The sequence below is a fragment of the Homarus americanus genome, unplaced genomic scaffold (assembly GCF_018991925.1).
Source record: "Homarus americanus isolate GMGI-L3 unplaced genomic scaffold, GMGI_Hamer_2.0 scaffold14072, whole genome shotgun sequence".
NCBI classification, from domain to species: domain Eukaryota; kingdom Metazoa; phylum Arthropoda; class Malacostraca; order Decapoda; family Nephropidae; genus Homarus; species Homarus americanus.
In genome coordinates this window covers 508,884-522,349 of record NW_024754528.1, presented here as the reverse complement: position 1 = coordinate 522,349, position 13,466 = coordinate 508,884, and the positions used below count along the sequence as shown (strand labels likewise).

The following is a 13,466-nucleotide window of genomic DNA, read 5'->3' as shown; positions in this document are numbered from 1 at the left end:
TTTACCAATTACACTTTACAAAATACAAGATCTCTCATTAGTCACAATTCAGGACGATATCATTTTGCCCAATTTTAAAATAGATATGCCTGGCCTCGCCATTTCTTCTAATATGTCATGGAAGTCACACATCCTCAACATTGCCAAAGCTACCTCCCGAAAGTTGGGAATGCTGTACAGATGCCGTAGCTACTTCACTCCTGAGCAGTTGCTTCAAGTATATAAGGGATTCATTCGTCCTAACTTGGAGTACTGCTCTCATATCTGGGGTGGCTCTTCTTCTGTCCAACTGTTAGATAGGGTGGAATCAAAGGCATTTCGTCTTATTAACTCTCCTCCTTTAGTTGATATCTTCCTTGCCTTTCTCTTCACCTCAATGTTGCTTCGCTTTCTCTCTTTTACAGGTACTTTAACGGGCAATGTTCAGTGGATCTGGCATCCTGTGTACCGCCGGCAAGGCCGTGGGCTCGTAACACACGCCTTGCCCGCAGTGCCAACCGTTTCTCTGTGGATGTCGGTCACGCTAGAATAACCCGTTATAGTACATCCTTCTTTCCTCACACAACCAAATTGTGGAATACTCTGTCTTCTTCTGTGTTTCCATACTTGTACAATCTGTCTCACTTTAAAAGCTGGTTTTCCGGCATCTTCGTGGTGTAGATTAACTTAGTCTTTTTCTCCTAATTTTGAATTTTGTTTTCTTATCCCCCCCCCGCCACAGGCCCCGTTGTGGGTCGGATTTATGAATATAAATGGATAGATTCGGCTTTGTGACTTTCCAATGGCCTCGGCTTCAGTTCTCGAAGCCGGAGTCTTGGCTTCGGCCCCATGTCTGGCCCTGACAATTTTCTGAAATTGTGACTTCTTCAACCTTAAGCTGTGACTCTAGTGGGGCAGACATCTACCATTTTCAGGTATGAACATCGGACTGAGTAATGCCGTCTGACATGTTTATTGACTTCTGTTAAGTCACCTCCCTTGCCCGCCTGTATAGCGTAAGGTAGGCAACTACAGGTGTTCCAATCTCTCGAGGTAATTTAGGTGCCCGAGTCTGGTGGCTCTCCTCTGGACATTTCGATCAACTGAGTCCCAAGCATATCTCTTAGACCAGACAGTACACCAGGCGGGGAAGCCAGCGTTATGAGGTCTAGGTGTGTGGACAAATTATAAAGTTATATCTTTGTAATTTTTTTACATGTACTGTACTGCTTTTTTTGTCAATAAATTAATTTAAAGTTTTATGATTGATAGAAGTCGAACTGTTACTTTTTTATAATCTTTTATTGTAGTATTTGTACTGTACAGCATTTCTTTCATTTTCAAGTCTTCGACTTCGTAGTGTTTCGAGCGCTAGTGAATTCTTTAGAAGAATTGGCTCTTTTGGAAAATAAAAGACCTATTTATTATTATTGTTATTATTTATTATTATTATTATTATTATTATTATTATTATTATTATTATTATTATTATTATAATAACTGAACAACCTTCTGACCTAGTTGCTTGACTTACCTTCTCACAATGACCCGAGAACTTAAGTTCGTTGTTAATATACAGACTCGGGTCCTTTTCACATTTGGTCTCAGTTAATGGTGTTTCCTCGTCGCGTTGGGACATACTATGATACGCCTCTCAACCGTTGGTAGGACCCAGGAGCATCATTTCGTGACGTTGAATCTGAACAGCTATTTCTCTGACCACTCCTAATGATGACTGAGATATTCCTGTAGCGTTTCACAGTCCATTTTATTCCTAATTTCCTTGAATAACTTGGCATCGTCCCCAAACATTTGTATGGAGAAGTGTATAGCTTTTGGCATATCATTTATGAAGCAAACAAACAACAACGGGCCCAATACACTGCCCTGTGCGCACTCCGCTTGTCATGGGCACACATGACGATTTTGTGCCATTAATCACCACAGACTGCTTGCTGTCATAAATAAAGCTCTGATTTATGCTAAGACGCTCCCTGATTTACGTACACACAGTAATAACAGGAACACCACACAACAGGAACAACACACAATATTAACATTGGTAATATGTATAAGAGGGTCCTGGTCTTGAGCGTCAGGGAGCCAGAGGTACAACTGTTCTATATTTATGAAGGGTTTTCGTCTGATGAACCATAGCTATTGTTGGGACGTAAATGTGTGTTATAATGTTGTTGTTATGGTACAGTTCCAGACCTGGTGGAACGGATGACTGGTGGGACCTCTGGCGGCAGCTCCTGTAAGGCTGATGGTTCCGGTGATGGAGACGATGACGACGGCAGCATGGGGATAAATCTCTTGGACACGGAGACCTCGATGGAGCCTTCTGAGTACCTGCACGACCACCACGACATGAAGAGCCGAGTCTTCCACCAAACCACACAGCTCGCCCCTGATGGTGAGTACAGTGTTAGCTGCACGCCTTGGTTTAACTACCAGGGTCGTAATTCAAAAGAGATTTATGCTCTATAATTTCCCATTAACTGGAGAGTTTACAACACATTTGTGTAACTTCGTCTACGACACAAAGATGGCGACTAAAATAAGGTAAAACATCAGAGAATCTCACCTCCAGTTAGTGGAAACAGAGGACAGACATTAACAAGTGAGAGTAAGTCAATAATTAAATAACTTCAAAATAGTTTTATTAATAACAGTCAAACTTGGCCATAACAGTAGGTGAGGCTGAGGGCAGATGAGGCTTTACCGAAGGCCTTCCGGGTTAGTTGCTGGATACATACTGTACAGTACATCAAGATGGGTATTATATTTCGTGTAGATATTGTACTGTACAGTTAGGTAATGTAATACTCAGTGCCGGATTTAGACCTGTGGAGGCCCATGGGCAGCCTCTTTGTGGAGGCCCCCCTCATTATAACTACCCAAGAGGGTGGGGTGGCGAGTGAAGGGAGCTTAAACGTATGGGAGTTCCGGGGGGCTTACAGCGCCCCCCGGGAAAATTTTGAAATTTGAACACTTCTTTGGAGAATTTTGAAGCCATATGCAGTTATATTGAGGAAATTAGAACATTGAGAAAATTTTAATTAACTGTATATTTATTGATAGTGTACAAATTCCCAACACACACACACACACACACACAAAAGTGAGACATGACTGGAGTCATTTATGTGGTTTCAAGTCGACCAGCCCTGATATAGCTACTACCGCACATGTGGAGGCCCCTGGACAGCTGCCCACTTTGCCCACTCCTGAATCCGGTTCCTATAGGTATGACTGCCCGTTAGAACCAGTGGATACAGCATACATATACTCAACCTTCCCAACACACACAAGGTGACCGGCACTGCACTCCACTGCCTTCCCTTCCCCAGCTGTAAAATTAGGTACAGTAGCCATTTACAGTTGGGTGAACTGGGAGGGCCCCGGGATCGAATAAGTGACTCCAAGGACAAGAAACCACTGAACCCCTACAGTCAGATGAAGAAATTACTATTAAAAGTAAAACAAATAATTCAATACAAATATGTAATTAATAGCTACAGGTGTGTGTGTGGGATGGCTTCTCTCTCAAGGATTGGATCAGGAGTGCCCAGGAGTGGTCACGGGTGGGATGCAGCGTTGGGTGGTGTACAGAGGTAATGGCTAGCCTGAGTCATTCTTGTACACCAGGTTACACCGCTCGATAACTGTGGCTACGGTGGTCTAGAAAGTGTGTTGGTGGAGGTAGTGTGATAGTGGAGGTGGTGGTAATGTGGTGGTGGTAGTGTGGTAGTGGAGGTGGTGGTAGTGTGGTAGTGGAGGTGGTGGTAGTGTGGTAGTGGAGGTGGTGGTAGTGTGGTAGTGGAGGTGGTGGTAGTGTGGTAGTGGAGGTGGTGGTAGTGGGTAGTGGAGGTGGTGGTAGTGTGGTAGTGGAGGTGGGTGGTAACGTAAGGTGGAGGTGGGTAAGTAGTGGCATTTTACAATGGGAGTGCTTGCTGTGGTATCGCAATAGTGACAATGGCAGATAGGTACAGTGTTGATGGTAAATGGTAGTGGGTGGGTAATAGGTTGATGGTAGTGGTGGTGGGTAGTACTTCTATATTGATAGTGGTGGTAGAAAGAGTTGTGGTGGTGATAGTAGTGGTGGTGGTAGTAATGGTGGTGGTGGTGGTGAGATAGTAGTGGTGGTGGTGGTGGTGGTGGTAGCAGTGGTGGTGGTGGTAGGTGGTGGTAGTAGTGGTGGTGGTGGTGATAGTAGTGGTGATGATATTGGTGGTGGTGGTGGTGGTAGTAGTGATGGTGGTGGTGATAGTAGTGGTGGTGGTGGTGGTGGTAGTAGTGGTGGTGGTGGTGGTAGTAGTGGTGGTGATGATAGTAATGTAGGTGGTTGTAGTGGTGGTGGTAGTAGTGGTGGTGGTGTGGTGGTAGTAGTGGTGGTGGTGCCAAGTGCTGACAGTTGCTGCTGCAGCTGCCAAAGGAGTGGCCAGTTGCCAGAGCCATGACAGCTGCTGTGCCAGGCTGGTTGCCAAAGGCCAGACTGCAGACTGTGCAGTGCCAGCTGACCTGACTGCCTGCTGCTGCCAGACTGTGCTGCCAGTTGCTGTGCTGCTGCCAGCCATGTTGCCATGCCATGATTGCCATGCTGTTGTGCCATGACGACGTTGTTGCCAAAGCTATCCTGCCCCTGCCATCCAGCCCAGCCCAAACCAGTTCTGCCAAACCCAAACCAGCCAGTGCTGCCAACAGCCAGCCTGCTGCTGCTGTGACCTGCTGCTGCTGTTGTGGGGATGGTAGTGGTGGTGGTAGTAGTGGTGATGGTAGTAGTGGTGGTTTTAGTGGTGGTGATAGAAGTAGTCGTTGTTATGTTAAGTCACTTGTATAGTTTGTAGTGTTATGTGCTTTATGGGTGGCTGGCCTCTGTTTTTTCTTTGTTGACTGTTTGACAATGTTGGTGTGTGTGTGTATGTGAGGTTCGCAGGGTGCGTGGTGCGTCAGGACGGCGCAGTAATGACACAAGTATTGATTCCTGCGCAGCCCGCAGCCCGCGCTTGGCTCCCCGCGGCACACGAGGCACTCCCACTATGAATATGTTGCAGCACTTGTTCACACCAGATATGATAAGGACAATATTCCCTGCGCTCGCTTCAGCAAGGTTATTGAGTAGCCATGTGGTGCAGCCACACGTATCCTAGTAACTGTTATCTCCCCCTCACTACCAACCTTGCCAGCGTGGCGTGGCCGCGGGAGAGGGTGGAAGGGGGGGCATGGGTTGCTGCGCTCTGCTGTGTGGCGCAGTGTCCACCCCGACCCCGCGCTGCCCGCACCCTCACTCTGCTGCGAGTGTAGCCGCCCCTGCAGTGTAAGGACTCACTGCACCACTGGGGCGCCACCCTCAATACGCCAATAGTGAAGGAGCAGCCCGCCGCGTCTCCCTCACTAGTGACCACCCTAACTGTCCACTCCGCCCACAATGCCAATAACATGAAGCAGTTCAGTAGTGAGAAAATGTTGACATAATTATAGAACAGGAACAAACTCCTATTTGTGTGAACATCAGACTGAGAATATGGTGTTGTGGTCAACAAGACTTAATAAGTAGACAGTGTAGAACGAAGAAAGATAATTGTTAGTGTAGTTGCGTTAAGAGCGTGAGAGGAACCAAGTGTGGTGTTATAGCACTAGTTTGCTCACTCACTCCAGTGTCTCACAAGTGTCAACACCACCACACACTCGTTTGGTTACACTCAGTTCTCCTTATTACCAAACTTCATCCAACACCCACTTTAGTTTCTTCATAATTAAGACTCGTGGTGTGGCCCCCGGGCCCTGTGTTGTGTGATCTTCGCTGTTATCTTTCTCATCACTGAGCCACTCTTTTTCTCCATCTCATACCTCGCCACACCACACGGCTTCCCTTGTCATATTTATAATTTTACAACAATTAATGACTTTTTATTCTCGAAATATTGTATTTTATCATTTTGCTTTTCAGTTCCATAATTTTGTCTTAACTAAAATACGTTTTGATGCAAAAATTTAGTGTTCCGTTATAAAAGGTTCTCCCCGCACCACCATCACCTTAACATATATCAAGGGTAAACTTGTTGCTCACACATCTGCCTAAAACTTTATTAGTGACGTCGCCACAAAAGTGGTGAGACACTTGGCCATGAAAACTGTACGACCACGCTCGCCGTCCCATGCGGCTAAGAACAAGACCCCAGAGGACCGGGTGTGGGAGTTCGGGTGTGTCCTGGGTGAGCGTAATGGTCGTCTTTTGTGTCGGCCTTGTAACCTCGCCCTTGACCACACCCGTAGATCAACCATCGTCGAGCATCTCAGGTCACTCATCCTTATAAGTAGCTACTGAGTGTTAGTGTGGCAGGGAATGCCATGTTTGATGTAGCTGTGAATGGTGTGCAAATGCATTTTCCTATACCCTTAACATTTTACTCAGATTTACACAAGTATTACGTATAAAAACTCGCCTCCCACATAATAAACGTAAGGCAACATGTTTGAGATCACCCTGGTATTGCCCGCGTGTATAGAGCTAAGTAACCTACCTACCCATCACCTATACATATTTTGAACAGACACGAGTGTAATGCAGCACAAAAGTGGTTATCAACTGACAACCTTCACATTTGGTGGTAATAAATCACACTTTTACATGTTTACTTCTTCAGCATCAATAGGTGTTACCTGGAGGAGGAAGGCTTGTGGTTTTGTTCCGTTCTGTTTGCTGCACGTTTTCGTTGTCCAAATTACGCTGATTGACAAGCTTTGATTATTTAATTGGAATCTTGTAACTTTCCATCATTTATCCAAATATATCTAAATTTAAAAGAAAAACTCCACTTGCGTTAGAAAAAATTAATTTATCTTACGTAGTAAATCAGGTATAAGATACAGAGAAGCTTATCTGACAACTTTGTAGCGAGTGTTCTTAGTATGGCCACCACCGCCCGTCCCAGCCATGTGTACAGGACAAGTTATCTTAAAACTTGACCGCCTTTATACTAGTTCTAAATCTGATTCACTGTTGGTCTTGGGTCACAGTCAGAGTTGAATGGTGTCTGGAGGTCTTGGTTCAAAGGTTACTTCCAGGAGGTCATTGGTCTTAAAAGTATTTGTAATAAAGTTGTGTGCATCTTTTAGACCGAAATTTGTTAACAGGTTGAAGGAGAACGTGTTTACTGCAGTGTAGTGATAGTTTTACTGTTCACTGAGTGTTTGTGATCGTTGATTCATTTTTGTTTTTTATTAAAGGCAATTTTCAGAAAATGAGCAACACAAAGTTGCCAATATCTAACAACTTCTAACCTATTAATGCAATTATACCGTTCATTTATTTTAAGGCGTTAACTTATTAAGTAATGTGTTCTTTATCTTGACTGCTGCGTTTACCTCACGTCAATAATTACGGGCCCCTCCTCTTCCTCCCCCCACTGTTGGTGCTCAAGCCTTCCAATCGAGATAATTTTCCGTCATATCTTACGTATAATAGGTAATGTTTCCGATCCTTGCTCCCGACTTTGTGTTCATCGTCATGTATTTTTTTTATGTAACTTTGTTAAGTTTGTAATGGTGACCTTGGTGTGACTGATGCCGCATACAACTACTGCATTATGTGCACTTCACACACGTCGACTTGACAACAGTGTACAGCATTCTATATTGGCCAATGCCTCGTAGCAGACACTTAACCTGGAAATGCTGTCCGTCAGTCCGTGCTTTTTTTTTTATTGTTTATTTATTTATTATTTTTTTTTACAGGGATTAGCCCACCCGGGCACAGGTCACTGACCCACATCGGCCTGGGGGGACGAAAATGTAATAATAATAATAATAATAATAATAATAATAATAATTCATAGTAAATAAAATTTATGATAAATAATACATTGAAAATAAAATAATAAAATAATAATGATGATAATAATAACATTGTAATAATAATTAATAGTAGCAATAATAATAATAATAATAATAATAATAATAATAATAATAATAATAATAATAATAATAAACCATAAAGAAATACAAAAATGAAAAACAAAATAATCAAACCTGGGACTTGGTCACTTATGGCAGCTGGGTCTACCACTAGACAACGCATTATGCTTCCGTCACTCTCTGCGTCCAAGTTGGGAAAGCGCTAATTCGAGAAGAAATTAAGCTGGAATATTGATCTGAGGCAGAGCTGTGTGTTTTGTAGACATCTTATACGAGTGAGACAATGTTTGACTTGTGTTTTAGGAAGCTGATGTGACATATACAGTAGCGACGTATTTCATTGACAATTTGTTACTTGGATATAAATCAACAAGGCCTCACATAAACTCAATAATTACATATAGTTTCTTCGCTGATTTTGTTTGTGAGAGTTATGACCTACTTGTACTGAGGTGTTAAGCTCATTAGGGGACTCGCACTACACTAAGCTGTTTATCTACACGAATCACCAGTCACAATAACGGGTACCCGAATCATCTGGGTATTATTATTATTATTGGTGGTGATGGTGGTAATATTTTCATCTCCAATATAGTGCGTTAGTAGGATTTTAAGGAGTAGTTCACACCGTCGTTCTCATATCCGCAACTTGTCCTTCATGTGTACACAGTAACTACTGGAGGCTGGGCGGTGGCAGAATGTCTGTCTTCAAGTGTGGTATAAACCCCCCCCCCCCTATCCCAGGATAGTGGATGAGATTGGTCTTGGTAATTATTTACGACTAACCCGCAGCCGAAATTGGTCGAAAACGATTATAAAAACGCCGTATTATCACTGTTATTTTATAGTGGACACTGTTGTAGTTTGTGCAAATGTGTTAAAAAATGGATATTTTTAAAATAAACGTTACTTAACATTTGTGGGTATTAAGAACAGACCTAAACCGAACCAAACAAACCTACCTAACTTTCTTACGGGGGGGGGGCCTCCTCCTGGACCCCCCCCCCCCTATATTAAACAAAAAGAACTTACGATAATATGGTGAAATTTGAGGCATTTTCTCGACATGAGATGATGGAGGCGCATCAGCGCTTATGCAGCCCGGGCGGCGGAGTGATTTATTGTGATGGCGGGAAACGTTGAGCCACGGTGTTGAAGTGATGAATAAATTTCTTACCGTCTGAAAGCACAGGGATTCCCGCAGTGTGGACAGTTTCTATTTAAAGGAACAATGACGTGGTGTTTGAACAATTGAAGGGTTTCGTTGTCTTTATCTCTAAATTCGCAAATTACGTCCATATAAGACCGCCGACAGCACCAGAGCGCGGCCTCATTACCACTGGGAAGGCAAATTAGTGCGCGCCTAGACGCAATTATCAATGAAACGAAAAAAATGCACAAGATATGAGTATCATATCAGAATTCACTGATAAAAATGAAGTAAGTAAATAAACAGCAATAAAAATAACTTGTCCACGGGTTAGTCGTAAATATTAACCTTGATCTTAACATTTTAACTCGGGGCGGTTGAGCCCTTTGAGGATATATTGCGCGTTCGCTCTTAGGCATCTAGTTATTAATGTTAATATTAATTATAAGGATTAATATTATTCGTCGAGGTGTTCCTGGTCTACTGTTGTCATTCTCACTCGTCATCACTCCACGTCGCAGTGCTTGTCAGGTGGTGTTTACTGCTGTACACTGCTACCTTGTCGTCCATCCTTGGGAAGTGTGTAAAGGTGGAGGGCGTTAAGTAATGTGGGTGAACAGGTTGACCGGTCGTGTGTGCCTTACTGCCGCCGCCTGTACTTGGTGTTGGTGTAGATAGTTCTGTGGCTCGACATAACAATAATTACTTTTAACATTCATGCTTTACAGAAACATACATAATGACGTGGCGTGGTGGCATATATAGTACTTCTTAGTGACCTTTTAACACACTCCACCATACTCCGGGGTCATAAGTCTACAACAACAGTAAAACATTCATTAGCATTGCATCATATATACGTTAATAAGCTTTAAAAATAGCCTTGTCTAGTACAGTCTAGTCACACACACACACTCACACACACACACACACACACACACACACACACACACACACACACACACACACACACACACACTCTCTTATCTCTGTGTATCGCTGTAGTAACAAGTATTATTACTAAAGCTTTATGTTATTTTTCAACAATAAAGACAAGATATGTGTGTGTGGGGAGAGTTACAGGTGTTTGGTGAGAGTTACAGGTGTGTGGAGACCAGTGGTGACAGGTGTGTGGTGAGAGTGCAGGGTGTGTGGTGAGAGCTACAGGTGTGTGGTGAGTGTGTGTGGTAAGGTCCCCAGTGGTGTGCGGTGTGGTGAGAGCTACAGGTGTGTGGTGGGGAGTTACAGAGGTGTGTGGTAGAGAGGTGTGTGGTGAGAGTTACAGGTGTGTGGTGAGAGTTACAGGTGTGTGGTGAGAGTTACAGGTGTGTGGTGAGAGCTACAGGTGTGTGGTGGCAGGTGTGTGGTAAATGTGTGGTGTTATGTGTGGTGGTACATGAGTTAAATGTGTGGTGAGAGTTACAGGTGTGTGTGTGGGAAGTTACAGGTGTGTGGTGAGAGTTACAGGTGTGTGGTGAGAGTTAAAAGTGTGTGATGAGTACAGGTGTGTGGTTAGAGTTACAGGCTGTTTGGTGAGTTACAGATGTGTGGTGAGAGATACAGGTGTGTGGTGACTCTTTGCATTATAATCAGAGAGAGACTGTCAGACACACGATATATTGCCTTATACCAGTACGTCTTTGGATCAGACAGTACAGGACCACGACAGACACTCATCTGTTGAATACTGCCTCACAATATAATACCTCGCTAGGACAACAAAACTATCAACAAGCAGTGATATGTATTTAGATGATGCTTAAATTTACCATAATATAAGAAAATATCTATGAAATAATTAATAACAGGTAAGCATAATAATTGTTTACGGTGTATAGTTGGAGTATAGTTATAAAATACCGGGTGTGTTTTTATTGTATAATATATAGATATAATACGAACCATAACGTATAAATTGAGGCAAACCAACTCATGGGTTGACGGCTGGTAGATTATTTTCATACAGTAGAGAGGTTCATTGTTCAGCACCACCAGTCTTAGGCTGAAGAGTTTCCCTTGAGCAGTTGAAACCAGATGCTGAAATAATGGTGAGAGATACAGGAAACCTTTGGATAAATATTGAGAGATTAACTCATCACTGCGTAAATCATGTAAGTACTTTATTTGATGCAGCAGACTTAACCTTTGAACGGCTTTGGTTCATTGTTACCAATATGATGCTGAAATAATACAAACACGCGTAAATCCAGTAGTACTTTATTTGAGCAGCTGGACTGAAACCTTTGGATTAAATATGATGCTGAAATAATGCAAACACGCGTAAATCCAGGAGTACTTTATTTGAGCAGCTGGACTGAAACCTTTGGATTAAATATGATGCTGAAATAATACAAACACGCCTTTGGATTAAATATGATGGAACTGTAGTAGATAATATTCGTGAAGTGACTAGTATACGCGTTCTTTAATTTCACTCTAATGTAGTGTATTCTGAAGTATCGTGAACTAGTAGACGCCATTAACCATGGTTCTAGTAGACGAATGTTCTAGTGTGTAGTAGGTAATGGATGTTCTAGTAGACGAAGTGATGTTCTAGTATACGCCATAAACCATCACTCATAATGTTCTAGTAGACGCCATTAACCATTACTCATAATGTTCTAGTATACGCCATTAACCATCACTCATAATGTTCTAGTAGACGCCATTAACCATTACTCATAATGTTCTAGTAGACGCCATTAACCATCACTCATAATGTTCTAGTAGACGCCATTAATTGCAGATTCTTGGAGATCGTATGACTGGGAGGAGATTGACACACACACACACACACACACACGAGGTGTGGGAAATATTGGTACAGTTACATTAATTTTTCCATTACGCCATTTTTCGAGTCTTCAGCTGTTGAACTAAACCGAAAAGTCGTCTGAGTAAAGTGCTAAAGGGGTAGTTACAGGTGTGTGGTGAGTTACAGGTGTGTGGTGAGTTACAAGTGTGTAGTGAGTTACAGGTATGTGGTGAGTTACAGATATGTGATGAGTTACAGGGGTGTGGTGAGAGTTACAGGTGTGTGGTGAATTAGCTACAGGTGTGTGGTGAATTAGTTACAGGTGTGTGGTGAATTAGTTACAGGTGTGTGGTGAATTAGCTACAGGTGTGTGGTGAATTAGCTACAGGTGTGTGGTGAATTAGTTACTGGTGTGTGGTGAGAGTTACAGATGTGTGGTGAGAGTTACAGGTGTGTGGTGAGACTTACAGGTGTGTGGATGGTAAAATAATGTGTCGGGGTCTGCAGGAGCAGGAAGCATCAACGGTTCCTGGTGGAGGTGGGCCTGGTGGAGGCACCGCCCACGCCCTCACCCACACCCACCCACGCCTCAGCTCACACTACCGCCCATGAACCCGCCGCCCACATCGAGCACTCCCCCATCACACCCTCTGTTATCTACGTGGGTTGGTATTGTCCTTCACTTGTAGAAGCTAAGTAGGTTGAATGTAGAGGTGAGGCAGGTCCTGTTGTGTGCTGTACAGTCTTAACACGCTTCAGACTCCGGAGTGTTACAACGAATCTCCAAACTGTTGGGTTTGTTATAATTTTAAGTGGAGTGTAAAGAAATTATTGTTTGAGAAGGTACACTCGCAACAAAAAGTATCGGTGTATACTGTAGTGTGAACAATTTGAAACCAGTGACGATAGGTATTGGGATAGGCGAGTTGTTCCAGCCGTATGTTGGCAGCCCTGATTGTCAGCCATATGGCAACACCTAGTGGAGGGGGGGAGGGGTTTTGAGGATACACTTACCAACCTTCCCGACTTATCACAGTGTATACGTATCGTTTCGGAACTCGTCCTTCTCACCCTGTACCGACACTTTTTGGTGCGAGTGTACAACATGACAGCACACTGTACCACACCGGTGGAGTGATAAAACTTTGTGTACTAATATTCAAAAGAGTTTATTCAAGTTTATTATTGTTACTTACTGAACGTGAATTATGTTGATTTACAAAAGTGATACAAAGTTTACTTGTAATAAAAAAAATATCAGCTGAACGCCAACCTAACCTAACCATCTCTCCAGGTAGCATTAGGATGTTTATCACCAGGTGAAACATACGGTGGTGCCTTGAGCCGGTGCCGCGCTAGCACTTTTTCCATCATTTTATTGCAGCAATTTTCTAAAAAACAGTCAATTTCTGAGCGCGCCTTGCCACACCCGTACAGAACTAGCTAGCTAGTTTTCCTCGCTTTTTAATAGTAGACAAAGAAGATGGCGTTGTAACTTGTAAGCCTTCCTCTTCACTTTTTTTTTAAAGAGGGAATTTTCAACCTGGGTACCACACACTTAATTACACTATTATGAGTATGACTTAGCAGAGCCTAATTCCTCAAGTGATACATTCACTTTACTGGGGAGTATAACCACTTCGGTGCACTAGGCCAGCTTGG

General features: G+C 43.1%; 1 protein-coding gene across 2 annotated transcripts in view; it reads left to right on the top strand.

Moving 5' to 3' along the window:
• The window catches only part of LOC121855819, a 58,449-nt gene that overhangs the window by 23,303 nt on the left and 21,680 nt on the right, over window positions 1-13,466 (top strand). For both annotated transcript variants that reach the window (XM_042350938.1, XM_042350940.1), the window contains exon 3: window positions 2,186-2,395. In XM_042350938.1, coding sequence (XP_042206872.1) covers window positions 2,186-2,395 — 210 coding nt within the window. The remainder of the gene's footprint in view (window positions 1-2,185; window positions 2,396-13,466) is intronic.